General features: G+C 41.0%; 1 protein-coding gene across 2 annotated transcripts in view; it reads left to right on the top strand.

Moving 5' to 3' along the window:
- LY96 (lymphocyte antigen 96) overlaps positions 1 to 13,892 on the top strand; it is a 37,329-nt gene extending 23,437 nt beyond the window's left edge. The window contains exons 3-4 of one of the 2 annotated variants that reach the window (XM_008070763.1): positions 12,017 to 12,069; positions 13,780 to 13,892. In XM_008070763.1, coding sequence (XP_008068954.1) covers positions 12,017 to 12,069; positions 13,780 to 13,878 — 152 coding nt within the window. In that variant the 3' untranslated portion in view covers positions 13,879 to 13,892. The remainder of the gene's footprint in view (positions 1 to 12,016; positions 12,070 to 13,779) is intronic. The other variant, XM_021718917.1, reaches the window with a different exon arrangement.
- The last annotated feature ends 2,023 nt before the right edge of the window (positions 13,893 to 15,915 follow it).

Raw genomic sequence — 15,915 nt, forward strand, 5'->3', positions numbered from 1 at the left:
TCCTTCCGCCTCAGCCTTCTGAGTAGCTGGAATTACAGGCATGCGCTACCACGCCCGGCCAATTTTCAATTTATTGTAGAGATGAGGTCTTGCCAAGTTGCCCGAGCGGGTCTTGAACCCGTGGGCTCAGGCAATCCACTCATCTCAGTCTCCCAAAGCGCTGGGATTACAGGCTGAGCCATCGAGCCTGGCCGATCATGAAATTCTTAATAATTTTTTTTGTTTTTGTTTTTGAGAGTGTGTTTTATAAGTGAGATATGATGAGACATTGAGATATGTACTTCCCTTTCCTGGACTGTTATTGGATCCGTGCTGCCAGTTCCTTTCTGGCACCATGGGCCCTCCCTTTTGCTCCCCTCCCTACTTTTATCCAGTGATACCAGCCACCCTCTACCTCTGGCTAGGTCCTGGGTACAAGAGAGGGTTAGGATCAGGTGTGGGTATTCTGCAGTGTCTTGGGTGGGGCATGACAGAGGCCACCCGACTTAGGCTGGCAGTACCAAGGCACGGTTCATCAGTTGACTAGGCGGGTGCAACTCCCCCCCAAGTGAGTAGTGTGTGGAGGTATTGCGTGGAGGTTGTAGTACCTTGAGGGTCACTGGGGGACAGGAAAGATGCCTTTTTGATTTTCCTGCCCTCCACTGAGGCATGGGGCATCTGGCAGCTTGTGAAAAGGGGACCCTGACGGCTGTCAGGCTCAAGTTTGCGCACGTGCCCCAAGTTGTGGAGGGGTCCCTGGGAATTTCTACACTCACCCTGTTCTCCTTGCTGAGGGAGTGTTTCCTCAGGTTGCTCCATGCCTGGGGAACTTTCTCTTTCTCCCTTCAAACTTCCTGAGTCTGGCCTGCGTTTGTTTCCTCTCACTAGTTTGAGGCACCCCACTGGGCATGAGTCATGAAATGCAAAACGTGAATTTCAGTGATTCTGCCATGAAGTTAAACTAGTGCAACCTCTGTGGAAAGCAGTGTGGCGATTCCTAAAAGCTCTAAAAATTGACCTTCCATATGACCCTGCAATCCCCCTACTGGGAATATACCCTGAAGAACACAAATCACTCTATAAAAAAGATACCTGCACACGTATGTTTATCGCAGCGTTGTTCACAATAGCAACTTGGAAACAACCATGCTGCCCATCAAAAGAGGACTAGATTAAAAAAATGTGGTACATATACACGATGGAATACTACACAGCCATAAAAAAGAACAAAATCATGAATTTCGCTGCAACCTGGATGGAACTAGAGTCTATAATACTGAGTGACCTCTCACAAAAACAAAGATCCGAATATCACATGTTCTCACTCATATAATGGACCTTGAACATCCAATGCAATACTATAAGAAAATGACTGATGGTACTGGGAAACTATGGGGGGGAGGGGGATGGGATTAACAGTAGCAAATATCTGTCGGGGGATGGAGAAACACCTCTTATCAACAGGGTGCCTGAATGAAACGTCATTGTACACCTAACCCTTAACTGTACCCCACAAAACCATAATAAAAAATACTGATTAATGAAAAATAAATAAATAAATAAATAAAAATAAATGCCCTGACACTTGTGTTTAAAGCTGGTATTGTATAATAGAAAGATGAATGGTAAAATTCATACTAATACTTTAAAAATTTAAGACTTCTTTGCTTCAAATGACATTGAATAGTAATAAAAAACATTATAGTAGGTCTTGAGAGAGCCATGAAAAAAAGAAAAAAACTTTATATTTTAGTAATTTTAATGGATCTTTTCCTCTGATTTTTGAACAAAAAGCTCATATCTTCATTTTGTGTTGAGCCTTGCAAATTATATACGTGGTTCTGAAGCCAGGGACTGAGAATTAGGTACTAGAATCCAGAGATTACAAAATAATCAAAGGAAGGCCTCTGTCCTCATGGAGCTTACAGACAAGGAAACAAGATCATAATGAAGTAAGATAAAGATTAGAGAAAAATGAAATGAAATTCAACTGCTGATAAATACTCTCAAAGAAACCAGCAGGTTAATGAAATAGATCTTACTATTATTATACTAGTATTATAGTATAACATATATAACATTAACATTATATTAATATATTAATATTTACAAGATGGGCCTATGTTACAGTTCACAAAATGCCATGGGAAGGAGATCCAGAAAGGAGAAGGAATAATATTAAATGTCATAATATCATGTTTGTGGATACTTTCTCTGAGGCTTTGTTCTGAGCACTTAGCATGTGTTAACTAGTATAGGCTTCATAATAATCCCATGAGGTAGTTGTTATTACCCACTGCTCTTCTAATGAGGAACAGAGTAATTATGTGACTTGTTCAAGGTCATACACTAAGTAAGTAGGGGAGGTGGGATTCAAACCAATGCAGTTCTGGCCCCAGAGCCATCACTTTTACCCAAAATGCCATGCCACCTTCATTGTTTTTTTTTTTTTTGAGTTGGGGTCTCACTCTGTTGCCCAGGCTGGAGTGCAGTGGCACTCTCACGGCCATCCCAGCTAGGACTGCTGGACTCTGGCTATCCTTCCACCTTAGTCTTCCAAATATCTGGAACTACAGGTGAAGTTGCCCGGGCTGATACTCGAACCCCAGGGGCTCAGGCAATCTACTCTCCTTAGCCTCCCAAAGTGCTGGTATTACAGGCTGAGCCACCGAGTCTGGTCCACCTTTATTCCTACTGTAATCGAACCTACGTCCAGGTGCTCACTGCTCGAAGCTGAACTTGGGAGAGGACAGTTGGTGGAAGGAAAAGCAGGTTTATTCAAGAAGCTGACTTCACTGGCCCCAGTGGCTCATACTTGTAATCCCAACAATTTGGGAGGCTGATGTGGGAGGACTGCTCAAGTCCAGAAGTTCAAGACCAGCCTAGGCTACATAGAGAGACCTTGTCTCTACAAAAAAAAAAAAAAATAATTAGCCAGTCACGGTGATGCATGCCTGTAGCCCCAGCTATTCAGGAGACTGAGGAGGAAGAACCACTTGAGCCCAGGAGGTCGAGGCTGTGGTGAGCTGTGATCATTACTGCTTCATTACATTACTGCATCTTTCTCATTGCATATTGTATCTGGAATGGTTTCTTTGCATGTGTATAACTCCGATAGACTTTAGCTCTTTGAAAGAAGGGACAATGTTGTACTAGCATTGTCTCCCCAGTTCTTGGTAATAGTAGACTTTCAATAAATATTTATTTGTTGAGTCTCACTCCTTCGTCCAGGCTGGAGTGCAGTGGCATGCACACTCACAGCCACCCCAGCGTCTACCTTCTGAGCTCCAGCGATCCTTCTGCCTCAGCCTTCTGAGTAGCCAGAACCACAGATGCACGCTACCATGCCCGGTTATTTTTTATTTTATTGTAGCGATGGTCTCGCCAAGTTGCCCAGGCTGGTCTCTCACCCGCGGGCTCAGGAAATTCACTCGTCTTGGCCTCCCAAAGTGCTGGAATTAAAGGTTGACCACTGAGCCCAGCCTCAATAAATATTTCTTGAACTGCTAAATTTTTAATCGGTTGGCTTTGAATGAAAAATCATAATATTATGAAGATATGATCACTTTACTAAACTCAAGAAACATTTTAGTGTATCAACTCCCTTAATAAGGATACATTCAGAAGTAAAGAAAGAAACATTTGTGGCAAGGTGCAGTGGTTTATGCCTGTAATCCCAGCACTTCCAAAGGCCAAGGCAGGAGGATTGCTTGAGGCCAGGAGTTCAAGACCAGATGGAGCAACATAGCAAGACACCATCTATACAAAAAATTAGCCAGGTGAGGGTGATGCGTGCCTATAGTCCTGTCTCCTGAGAGGCTGAGGCAGGAGGATTACTTGAGCCTGGGAGTTTGAGGTTGCAATGACCTATGATCACACCACTGCACTTCAGCCTGAGACACTGTTTCTAAAAAAAAAAAAAAAAAGAAAAGAAAAGTAAAGAAAAGAAAAAGAAAAAGAAGTGCTTATTTGTGAGAATACATATATACAGGCATAATCTATTTACTTCAGAGGACAGTAACCATTATAGTTTTGCAATTGACTATATATATTTTATTTTTACATTATTATATTTATATTATTAAGACTTCCCATCTACAAAGAGGATATATCTTTTCTTTTACTAAAGTCTTTTATCCAACTTTTCTTTGGTAAAAGTGTTGTCCTTTCCTTTAAGTGTGCTATAAACATTTCTTGTGAACTTATTTGAGGAGATTTTATATACATATATACACACACATATATATTTTTAAATTATATATTCAAGGAATACATGGGCAGGTTTGGTACAAAAGTCAATTGTGTGATTGTGAGGTTTGGGCTTCCAATGAACCCACCCCTATGTGGTGAGCATGGTACCCAATGGATGGTTTTTCTTTTTTCCTTTTTTTTTTTTTTGAGTTGGAGTCTCACTCTGTCACAGACTGGAGTGCAGTGGCCGCTCTCAGCCACTGCAGCCTCGACCTGCTGGGCTCCGGCAATCCTTCCGCCTCAGCCTTCCAGGTAGCCGGAGTTACAGGCATGCGCTACCACGCCCGGCTGATTTTTGGATTGATTGTAGAGATGAGGTCTCGCTGCCCAGGCGGGTCTCGAACCTGCGGGCTCAGGCAATCCACTCACCTCAGCCTCCCAAAGGCGCCACCTTTGGGATTACAGGCTGAGCCACCGAGCCCGTCTAATGGATGGTTTTTCAACCCTATTGCCCTCCTTCCTTCCCCCCTTAGTAGTCCCTAGTGTCTGTTGTTTCCATCCTTGTGTCCCCGTGTGTCCAGTGTTTATTTCCTACTTATGAGTGAGAACATGAAGCATTCAGTTTTTTTGTTTCTGTGATAATTCACTTATAATGATAGCCACCAGCTACACCCATGTTGCTGCAAATGACAAGATTTTTGCTCTTCTTTATGATTGTGTAGTATTCCATGGTGTATATGTACCATGTTTTCTTTATCCAGTTCACCATTGATGGGCACTTGGGTTGCTTTTGATATTGTTAATAGTGCTGCAATAAGCATATTAATGCAAGTGTCTTTTTGGTAGAATGATTTATGCTCTTCTGGGTATATGCCTAGTGGTGGGATTGCTGAGTCGAATAGTAAATCTATTTTTAACTATTTGAGAAATCTCCAAACCATTTTCTACAGGGATTGAACTATCTTATGTTCCCACCAACAGTGTATACATGTTCCCTTTTCTCCATAGCCTTGCCAACATATGTTGTTTTTTCACTTTCTTTTTCTTTTCTTTTTGGAATTGGGGTCTCACTCTGAATTCTCTATTCCATCCCCTTGGTCTATGTATCTATTTTTGTGCCAGTACCATACTGTTTTGGTTACTGTAGCCTTGTAACAAAGTTGGAAGTCTGGCAGTGCAATGCCTGAAGCTTTGTTCTTTTGGCTTAGGATTGCTTTGCCTATTTGGGCTCTTTTTTGCTTCCAAATGAATTTAAGTATTGTCTTTTCTAGGTCTGTGAAAAATGATACTGTTAGTTTGATGGGGATTGTGTTGAATCTGTAGATTGCTTTGGGTAATATGGACATCTTAACGATATTGATTATTCCAATCCATGAACATAGGATATTTTTCCATTTGTTTGTGACATCTTTGATTTCTTTGAGAAGCATTTTGTAGTTCTCGTTGTAGAGATCTTTTACCTTTTGGGTTAGATGTATTCTGAGATATATATTTTATTTCTGTGGCTATTATAAATGGAATTGTGTTTTTGATTTGGTTTTCAGCCCGTTTCTTATTGATGTATAGAAATGTAATGATTCTTGAAAGGTGGTTGTGTATTCTGAGAGTTTATTTAAGTGATTTATCAGTGCTTGGAGTTTTTTGGTGGAATCTTGGTTTTTCTAGATTTGGAATCATATCATCTGTGAAGAGAGATAATTGACTTCCTAATTTCCTTTTGGATATCGCTTATTTTTTCTCTTGCCTGATTGCTCTGGCTAGAACTTTCAGTACTATGTTAAGTAGGGTGAAGGGAGTGGACATCCTTGTTTTGTTCTAGTTCTTAGGGGGGAATGCTTCCAGCTTCTGCTTGTTAAGTTTGATGTTGGCTGTGAATCTGTCATATATGGCTCTTATTATTTTGAGGAATGATTCTCAATGCCTAGATGGTTGAGAATTTCGATCATGATGGTATGTTGGATTTTATTAAATGCTTTTTTCTGAGTCTATTGAGATAATCATGTTGTTCCTGGTTTTACTTGCACTTACTATTTATGAGGTGGATTACATTTATTTTTTTCTTTAAAAAAATTTTTTATTTTAAAGATGTGGAGTACAATTCAGGATTAGGAATACAAGTGGTCATCTTACAGGTAAAATTTGGACCTCCTTTTGGTCCCCACTTAAACTGTTTGAGATCGGCTACCCTTATTGATGTATCCCCATCCTCACTCGGGCAGTATCCCACTACTGTCAATCCCTTTCTTATAGTATATTGTGAATGTTCAGGGTTCGCTTATGTTATTTCATTTACTGATTTGCATTTGTTGAACCAGCCTTGCGTCCTGGGAATAAAGCCTACTTGGTCATGATGAAAGAGCCTTGTGTTGTTGAATACAGTTTGTTTTACTTCCATATTGGCAAGTACAGGGATATTGGCCTGTAGTTTTATTTCTTTGTTGTGTCTTTGACATTTTTTTGCTCTCAGGATGATATTGGCTTCATAGAATGAGTTAGGGAGGAATTCTTCCTTCTTGATTGCTTGGAATACTTTCAGTAGGATTGGTACAAGCTTTTTCTTGTTTATCTGGTAGAATTCAGCTGTGAATCCATTTAGTTTGGGACTCTATCTATCTATCTATCTATCTATCTATCTATCTATCTATCTATCTATCTATCTATCTATCGAGTTGGAGTCTCATTCTGTTGCCCAGACTGGAGTGCAGTGGGACGCTCATAACCACCGTAGCCTCGACCCACTGGGTTCAAGTGATCCTTCCACCTCAGCCCTCCAAGTAACTGGAACTACAGGCATGCGCCACCACCCCCAGCTAATTTTCTGATTTATTGTAGAGATGAGGTCTTGCCAAGTTGCCCAGGGTGATCTCAAACCCCTGGGCTTAGATGATCCTCTCACCTCTGCTTCTCAAATTGTTGCGATTACAGGAGTGAGCCACCACACTTGGTGGGATTTTCTTAGTTTGCTATTGATCTGTTCAGAGTTTAAATTTTTTTCTGTTTCAAGCTTGAGAGGTTGTGTGTTTTCAGGAATTTATCCATTTCCTCTAGATTTTCTATCTTACATACATAGAAATGTTTATGATAATCTCTGGTGATCTTTTGCATTTTTTCAAGATTGGTTGTAACATCACATTTCTAAATTTTTGACTTTATTTATTTGGATTTACTTGTGCACTGTCTCATTCTCTCTCTCTCCTCTCTCTGTGTTAATCTGGTCAGAGTTCTAGCAATCTTTTTTATTCTTTCAATGAATCAGTTTTTGGACTCATTAGTCCTTTCTAATTTTTTTTTGGTGTCAGTTTCATTTAGATCTGATCTGACTTTGGTTATTTCTTTTTTTCTGCTAGTTTTGGGCTTAGTTTGTTTTGTTTTGTTTTTGAGTTGGAGTCCCACTCTGTCAGCCAGACTGAAGTACAGTGGCACGCTCCCGGGCACCTCAGCCTCAACCTGCTGGGCTCTGGCGATCCTTCGGCCTCAGTCTTCAAAGTAGCTGGAACTACAAGCATGCACTACCACACTCAGCTAATTTTTGATTTATTGTAGAGACAAGGCTTCGCCAAGTTGTCCAGGTAGGTCTTGAACCCGTGGGCTCAGGCAATCCACTTGCCTCAACCTCTCAAAGTGCTGGGATTACAGGCTGAGCCACCAAACCCGGTCTAGTTTGTTCTTGCTTTTCCAGTTTCCTTAGGTGCAACATTAAACTGTTTGAGATCTCTGTTTTCTTGATGTGGTTGTATAATGTTATAAATTTTCTTCTTAGCATCATTTAATGACATCCCAGACGTTTTGATATGTTGTGTCTTTGTTTTCATTTGCTTCTTAGAATCTTTTTATTTCTGTCATGATTTAAGTGTTTACTCCCAAATTATTGAGGAGCATGTTGTTTAATTTCCATGTATTTGTGTGTTTTTGAAGATTCTTCTTTGTGTTTATATCTATTTTTGTTCTGCTGTGTTTCAAAAAGATGTTTGGTATGATTTTGACTTTTTGGAATTTAGTCAAGTTTGACTTATGACTGAGTACATAGCTGATCTTAGAGTTTGTTTCATGTGCAGATAAGAATGTTCTGTGGTTGTTAGGTGGAGTGCTCTGTAGATCTATTAGATCTAATGGGTGAAGTATTGAACTTAAGTCCTGAATTTCTTTGTTAGTTTTCTGCCCCGCTGATCTGTCCAAAGTTGTTGGCAAAGTATTGAAGTACCCCACTTTAATTGTGTGGCTGTCTATGTCCTCTCTTTGGTTAAGTGGTAGTTGTTTTATAAATCCGGGTGCTCCTATTTGGGTGCATATACATTCAAGATTGATATTTCTTGTTGTTGAATTGAGTTCATCATTATGCCTTTCATTATCTTCTTTTACTTTCATTGGTTTAATGTCTGTTTTGTCTGATATAAAAATAGTGACCCCTGCTCTTGTTTTCCATTGTCATGGAAGATCTTTCTCCATTGCTCTACCTTAAGCCTATGGGTATCATTAGAAGTGAGACGGATTTCTTGAAGACAGCAGAAGGATGGATCATTTTTTTAAAAGCACAATTTTCTTTTAAGTGGTACATTCAGGTAGTAAACATTCATATTTAGCTATTGATATGGATGGTTTGTTCCTATCATGTTATTATTGAGTACTTACTTTGTGTTCTCAGCTTTGTGGTTGATTTGTATGGTCTGTAAGCTACATGCTTACATGTGTTTTTGTGTTAGGTGATATCATTCTTTCATTTCTATGTTTTGAACTCCTTTAAGCATCTCTTGTAGAGCTGATCAAGGTGACAAATTCCCTTAGCATTTGCCTGTCTGGGAAGGACTTTAATTCTCCTTTGTTCATGAAGTTTAGTTTGGTGGGGTAAGAAGTTCTTGTCTGGTATTGCTTTTCTCTAAGAATACTGAAAATTGGCTGGGTATGGTGGTTTATGCCTATAATCCCAGCACTTTGGGAGGCCGAAGTGAGAGGATTATCTGAGCCCGTGGGTTAGAGACCAGCCTGGGTAACTTGGTGAGACCTCATCTCTACAATAAATAAAAAAATCAGCTGGGCACAGTGGCGCATGCCTGTTGTTCCAGCTACTTGGAAGGCTGAGGCAGAGGGAAAACCTGAGCTCAGTAAGTTGAGGCTGTGGGGGGCAACAGAGTGAGACTCCAACTCAAAAGAAAAAAAGAATACTGAAAATTGGCCCCCAATATTTTTGGCTTATAAAGTTTCTGCAGAGAGGTCTGTTGCTATTCTGATGGGTTTCACTTGGTAAGGCTTTTTCTTTCATACTGACCTTGACTAGTCTAATGAATATGAGCCTCGGAATCATCATCTTCTATAGTACCTTACAGGAGTTCTCTTAATTTCTTGCATCTGTATGGCAGCCTCTCTAGCAAGATAGGGGAAGTTTTCTTGGATAATGTCTTGAAAAACCTGTTCCAGGTTGTTCGCATATTCCCTTTCTTTCTCAGGAATGTTAATCAAATGTAGATTTGGTCCCTCTCAAAGACTTTGCTTATTTTTTTTTTGTTTTTTTTGTTTTGAGTTGGAGTCTCACTCTGTCGCCCAGACTGGAGTGCAGTGGCCGCTCCCGGCCACTACAGCCTCGACCTGCTGGGCTCCGGCTATCCTTCTGCCTCAGCCTTCTGAGTAGCCGGAATTACAGGCATGCGCTACCACGCCCGGCTGATTTTTTGATTTATTGTAGAGATGAGGTCTCGCCAAGTTGCCCAGGCGGGTCTTGAACCCACGGGTTCAGGCAATTCGCTCACCTCGGCCTCCCAAAGTGCTGGGATTATAGGCTGAGCCACCAAGCCCGGCCGACTTTGCTTATTTTAAAAAAATCTTTAAAAAAATATTTTTTTAATTTTTGTCTGATTGGGTTAAGTCAAAGAATCAATTTTCAACTTCTGAAATTCTTTCTTCTGTCTGGTGTGGTCTACTATAAGGGCTTGCAAGTGTGTTTTGAACTTCTTGGAGTGAATTCTTCATTTTCAGGAGTTCATTTTGGCTCTTGGCTTGGCCTAGTCAGCTTTTACTTCTTGTGCTGTTTTTGTGACCTGTTTGATTCGGGTATCCACTTTCTCATGAATCTTGTTGAGTCTCTCTGTCATCCATATTCTGAATGTTATATCTGTCATTGGGGACAGTTCATTCTGATGGGAATCCATTGCTCGGGAGGTGGTGGGATCCTTTGTGGATGTTAAAATAATTTGACTTTTGGGATCGTTGGTGTTCTTGCACTGATTCCTTCTCATTTGTGGAGCCAGGCCCTTCTTTTATTTTTTAAAGGTGCTATGATTGAGATGGGGATTTGTAATGTTTTCTTCTTTTTTTCCTTATGGATATGTTTGTGGTGTGTGTTGTTTATAGTCTATTGCCTTCTTTAAGTGCCCTGACTCCTCATTTTCTACCTGACCCACAGGCTGCAAAGGCAGAGGCAGTGGTAACTGCATTAGGAGGGTTCCCAATGGTGACTTCTTGAGTCTCTGTTCTCAGGGGAGCACTGAGCCATAGCTACAGTGTTTGAATGGGGTGGGGCAGTTGTGTAGTTCCAGGAGACCCTGCCTGGTAGGGAGCTAGGAGTGGAGAGTGTGTCCAGGTGTCAGACCTGTGGGCATGCAGATGCAGCCCATTTCTTTATTTACTTTCTGACCCACATGTGGCAGGGATGGGGGAGGTGGTGCTGCTGGCTGGCAGCCATGGTGGTTTCCTATCTCCTTAGTTCCTCTCTGGTCTGTGCATGTGTGGGGCCAGGGCAGCTACCTTGGCAGGTGGCTGGGAGGAGGTGGCCAGCTTGGTGTCAAATAGGTGAGCAGGTAGGGGTGGGGCAGCCTTTTCACTGTTGTGGGGTTCTTATTCTGACTCAAAGACAGGTGCCAGGGACCCTACTGGGCTGGGAGTCCCAGAGTCCCTTCTTCCTGCACTCGACTATATTATTATTATTATTATTATTATTTTGAGTTGGAGTCTCACTCTGTCGCCCAGACTGGAGTGCTGTGGCCGCTCCCGGCCACCGCAGCCTCGACCTGCTGGGCTCCAGCGATCCTTCCGCTCAGCCTTCCGAGTAGCTGGAACTACAGGCGCGTGCTACCACGCCTGGCTCATTTTTTTTAATTGTAGAGATGAGGTCTCAACAAGTTGCCTAGGCGGGTCTCGAACCCTTAGGCTCAGGCAATCCACTCACCTCAGCCTCCCAGCGCGCGGGATTACAGGCTGAACCATCAAGCCCAGCTTTGACTATATTATTAAAAAAAGATTTTTGGTCACTTTTTCTTTTGTTTATGATTCACAACATTTCTTTCCATCTTTACCCACCAAGTTCACTACTTTGTTATGACTAGAACAGTGGAGTGTAACTTTTCTTGCACTTTTGATTCTGTGCTGCACAGTTTGTGTGAGGCCAGGCCCATGGGTATGTATTTAAACAGAGGCTATATGTAGGCTTCTCAGTGGTGTGATTGCAAGGAACTTCAGTATTCAGGCTGCCTCCAAAATATCTCTTATGTCATTGGGAAGATTCTTCTTTATTATGCAATAATATCTCTGAATACTAGAGCTTAAAATGCACATATGTAACTTGGTATAAAGCATATTAGCACTAGCTTGTTCATCATTTATTCATTATTGAGAACAGTACGTCTTAAAGGTTTGTATCCTCTATAGGATGAGTTAAGGAATAGAGGTTCTAGGATGGGGAGGAGCAGGGGAAGCCACAGCAGAACTGTAGCCAGGGTACAAGATTTATTATTTCTCTACAGTTTTGCCTGTAACTGCCTCGGCCAGTAGTTAAGTGTACTCCATAAAGGTACACTCTATGCTACCATAAAGCAAGTCACCTAATGATGACCAATAACATTTTATATTTTGTTTGCAGAGACTTTGAATACAACTGTATCATTCTCCTTCAGGGGAATACTATTTTCTAAGGTATTATTCCAATATTTATTTTAAATTTTCTTAACCTTTTGCAGTAACAGACATGTTAAAAATTTGAAACAAGCAATTCACAACTTCTATAAATAGTAGCTTAAGATCAAGATGTTCAAGGATTGTTTTTCCTGACTTTCATTTTGTATTAGGTGTTTGATAACTCTTCCTTCTATAGAATACGGAAAAACCGGAAATAGGATAGCTCTTTTCAATTTCTTTTTTCCCCTCTAACATACATGGCTAAAAGTACTGTGAATGATCATTAGTAATCTGTCGAATGGTCTTCAGATGAAAGTGCTGGATGTCCATTGCGTATAAGTAAGTCACGCTCAGCCAGGTGTGGTGATGTGTACCTATAGTCCCAACAACTTGGGAGGCTAAGGTAGAAGGAACAACTGAGCCCGAGAAGTTGAGGCTACACTGAGCCATGATCATGCCACTGGACTCCAGCCTAAGTGACAGAATGAGACCCCAGATTATAAAGAAAAAAAAACCCAGTAACTCTTTATAACTATTTGTGTAATATACTAAATATAATGTAAAAATTGTTTAGAAGAATAAAAATCACAAAATTATTGGCTTATTTTTGTTCAAGATTTTTCTTGAAAACTTAGTCTGGACATCCAGGCTTTTGTAAAAATAACCACTGCCTCAATAAATAATACCATTGTAATTTTATTTATCTTATTTATTTTTCAGTTGGGGTCTCATTCTGTCACCAGGCTGGAGTGTAGTGGTGCAATCATGGCTCACTGCAGCCTTGACCTCCTGAGCTCAAATGATCTTTCTGTCTCAAGATCCCAAGTAGCTGGGACTACAGGCATGTGCCACCACACCTGGATAGTTTTTTATTTTTTGTAGAAATGAGGTCTTGCTATGTTGCCTAGGCTGGTCTTGAACTCTTGGGCTCAAGCAGTGCTCTCGCCTAGGCCTCCCAAAGTGCTGGGATTACAGGCGTGAACCACTGCCCCTGGTTTACCATTATAATTTTAGATATTTGTAGTACTTATCTAGCAGTAATATTTTACACATTTCAGTTTTGGTGACTATTTTAAAATAAACTTTAATAATGCATATATATATTTTTTGAGTTGAAGTCTTACTCTGTCGCCCAGGTTGGAGTGCAGTGTCATACTCATGGCCACCGCAGCCTCCATCTGCTGGGCTCAGGTGACCCTTCCACCTTAGCCTTTCAAGGAGCTGGAATGGCAGGCATGCACCACAATACCCAGCTAATTATTTGATTTATTGTGGAGTCATGGTCTCGCCAAGTTACCCAGGCTGCTCTCAAACCCTGAGCTCAGGCAATTCTCTCACCTCTGCCTCCCAAAGTGCTGGGATTACAGGCGTGGACTACCATGGCCAGCTAATAATGTATATTCTTTAGTTATTTTGTTACAAATGATATCCAATATTTGAAAACCTCAGTCTAGTATTTAAATTGTAAATAACATCATCTTATGATTGGGAAATAAATAAGCTCTATACTCACTGTATTCCAAGGCATGAGCATTTTTTATCTCACTGGAAAACTAAGAAACTGTTAATCAATTAAATTTAAATTGCTTTCTGTTAGTAAGACAAAGTTCTTTTACAAGAACTAATATATATATTACAAGCATCTAATATATATATATTTTAAATTAAGCCCTTCCATTCTAGGATCATCTAACATTTTTCTTTACTCATATTTCTTATTTGTTTTAGGGAAGATACAAAGTTGTTGCTGAAGCCATTGATGGAAGTACTGAAGAAACATTCTTTTGCTTGAATTTTACCATCATACACCACCCTAATTTAAGTTAGCATAAGTTGAATATGCTTTTTTTTTTTTTTTTTTTGAGTTGGAGTCTCACTCTGTCACCCAGGCTGGAGTGCAGTGGTACACTCTCAGCCACCACAGCCTTGACCTGCTGGGCTCAGGCAATCCTTCCACCTCAGCCTTCCAAGTAGCTAGAACTACAGGCACACACTGCCACACTTGGCTTCTTTTTTTATTTTTACTGTAGACATGAGGTCTCACCAATTGCCCAGGCTGGTCTCGAACACCTCAGCTCAGGCAATCCTCTCACCTCAGCCTCCCAAAGTGCTGGGATGACAGGCTTGAGCCATCACGCCTGGCCCTACTTTTTATTTTTCAAAGGTATCGTTCTTGTTTTAAGGGTACCCTGAATTTGTTTTAATCAGGTATAGTAGGATAAGAAGACATGAAAATGACTGTCATGAAGTATCTTATCCTCATAGACTCCAGGCTTAGATTTGCTCTAGAGAGTACAGCTGGAAGTTAGAAGATGAGGGAGAGAGTTTTTGTAAATGAGTCAGGAGACAGCGTTGCATTGCTAGGGAGCGAGCCCTACCCCTGGTGGGCTTGAACTCTGCAGGTTGATCTACATCTTCATCTCACCACATCCACCATGACCACATTCTCTCCTGGTCTGCTGCAATTGTACTCTTTGCTGACATCAATGCTCTTACTCTTGCCTCCCATTCCTCAAAGCCTTCAATGGCATATCTCATCATTCTCAGAATTAAATCCCTCAATCTGTCCCATAAGGCTGGAACTCATCTACTCCTCAAAGTCTACTCTTCCAGCCTCATGAGCTGCTTCTTTTGGTACTTTTCATTTGGTCCCAGCCACACTATCTCCTTCTTCCTCCTGAGGACTAAACTCAAGGAGTTTAGTCTCTCTTGCCAAAGTCTTAGCTAAGAGGCTTGAGGTGTCATGCCCTACGAAATGTAAAGTCTCATCAGATGGGTTTTCATTAACCCTATAGAATGTGGTTTACTTTCCTATCTCACTCAAGCATAGAACACATAACATATAAAGAGAGAAATACAACATATTTTATGACCCTGTAGAGCCACATCTCTTGAGAAAATTTGCATTGGTGTAGAATCTTCTTTCTGGATGCTTTTAAAGACATTTACTACCTATTCTCTCAGGCGATCCTTCCACCTTAGCCTTTGGAGTAGCTGAAACCACGGGTGCTCAACACCACGCCTGGCTAATTTTTTGATTTATTGTAGAGATGAGGTCTCATTAACTTGTCCAGGCTGGTCTCAAGTCCCTGGGCTCAGGCAATCCTCTTGCTTCTGCCTCCCAAAGTGCTGGGATTACAGGTGTGAGCCATGGAGCTTGCCATGCTTATTTTAAATCAGCATCTCTTGGACTAATTTAAAATTTTTTTAGATAGAGTTTAGCTCTTTCCACCAATTGCCAATCAAAAAATCTTGGAATCCACCTGTGGCTTGCAAGCTGTCATTTGGAGATGTCATGGCTTCCTGGGCCAAATCAACAAGAATCTCTCATCTACTGATTTTTTTTTTTTTATAAAGATGTGGGGTACAACTTAGGGTTAGGTATACAGACAATGATTATGCAGGTACTCTTGTTGATGAGGTGTGCCCCTCCCTCCCCAGCAGTTTCCCACTGCCAATCCCACCCCTCCTCCCCTGGCAGTTTCCCACTGCTGCCAATCCCTTTCTTATAGTATTATAATTGTTCAAGGTCCACTTATGAGTGAGGACATATGGTACTCTGTTCTTGTTTCTGTGATATGGCATCTATTGATTTTAATATTTTGCCTGTAACTTCTGTCTCTCTAAAAAGCCAACCTGTAATGCCACCATTTTGGGCACATGTTCTCAGGACCTCTTGGGACTGTGCCAAGGGCATAAAATCACTCATTCACATTTGGCTCAGAACAAACCTTTTTACAGAGGTAATAATTTATAGAGTTTGGTATCTTTTGTCAACATTCCAATATGTTTAGCACACTCTCCTCTTGGACCTTTGCAAATCATCCTTCCCTAAACGGGAAATGGGAAATGTAGTTTTTCAAA

This window comes from Carlito syrichta, unplaced genomic scaffold (genome assembly GCF_000164805.1).
Source record: "Carlito syrichta isolate Samal-C Ts95f unplaced genomic scaffold, Tarsius_syrichta-2.0.1 Scaffold314008, whole genome shotgun sequence".
Classification (NCBI taxonomy): domain Eukaryota; kingdom Metazoa; phylum Chordata; class Mammalia; order Primates; family Tarsiidae; genus Carlito; species Carlito syrichta.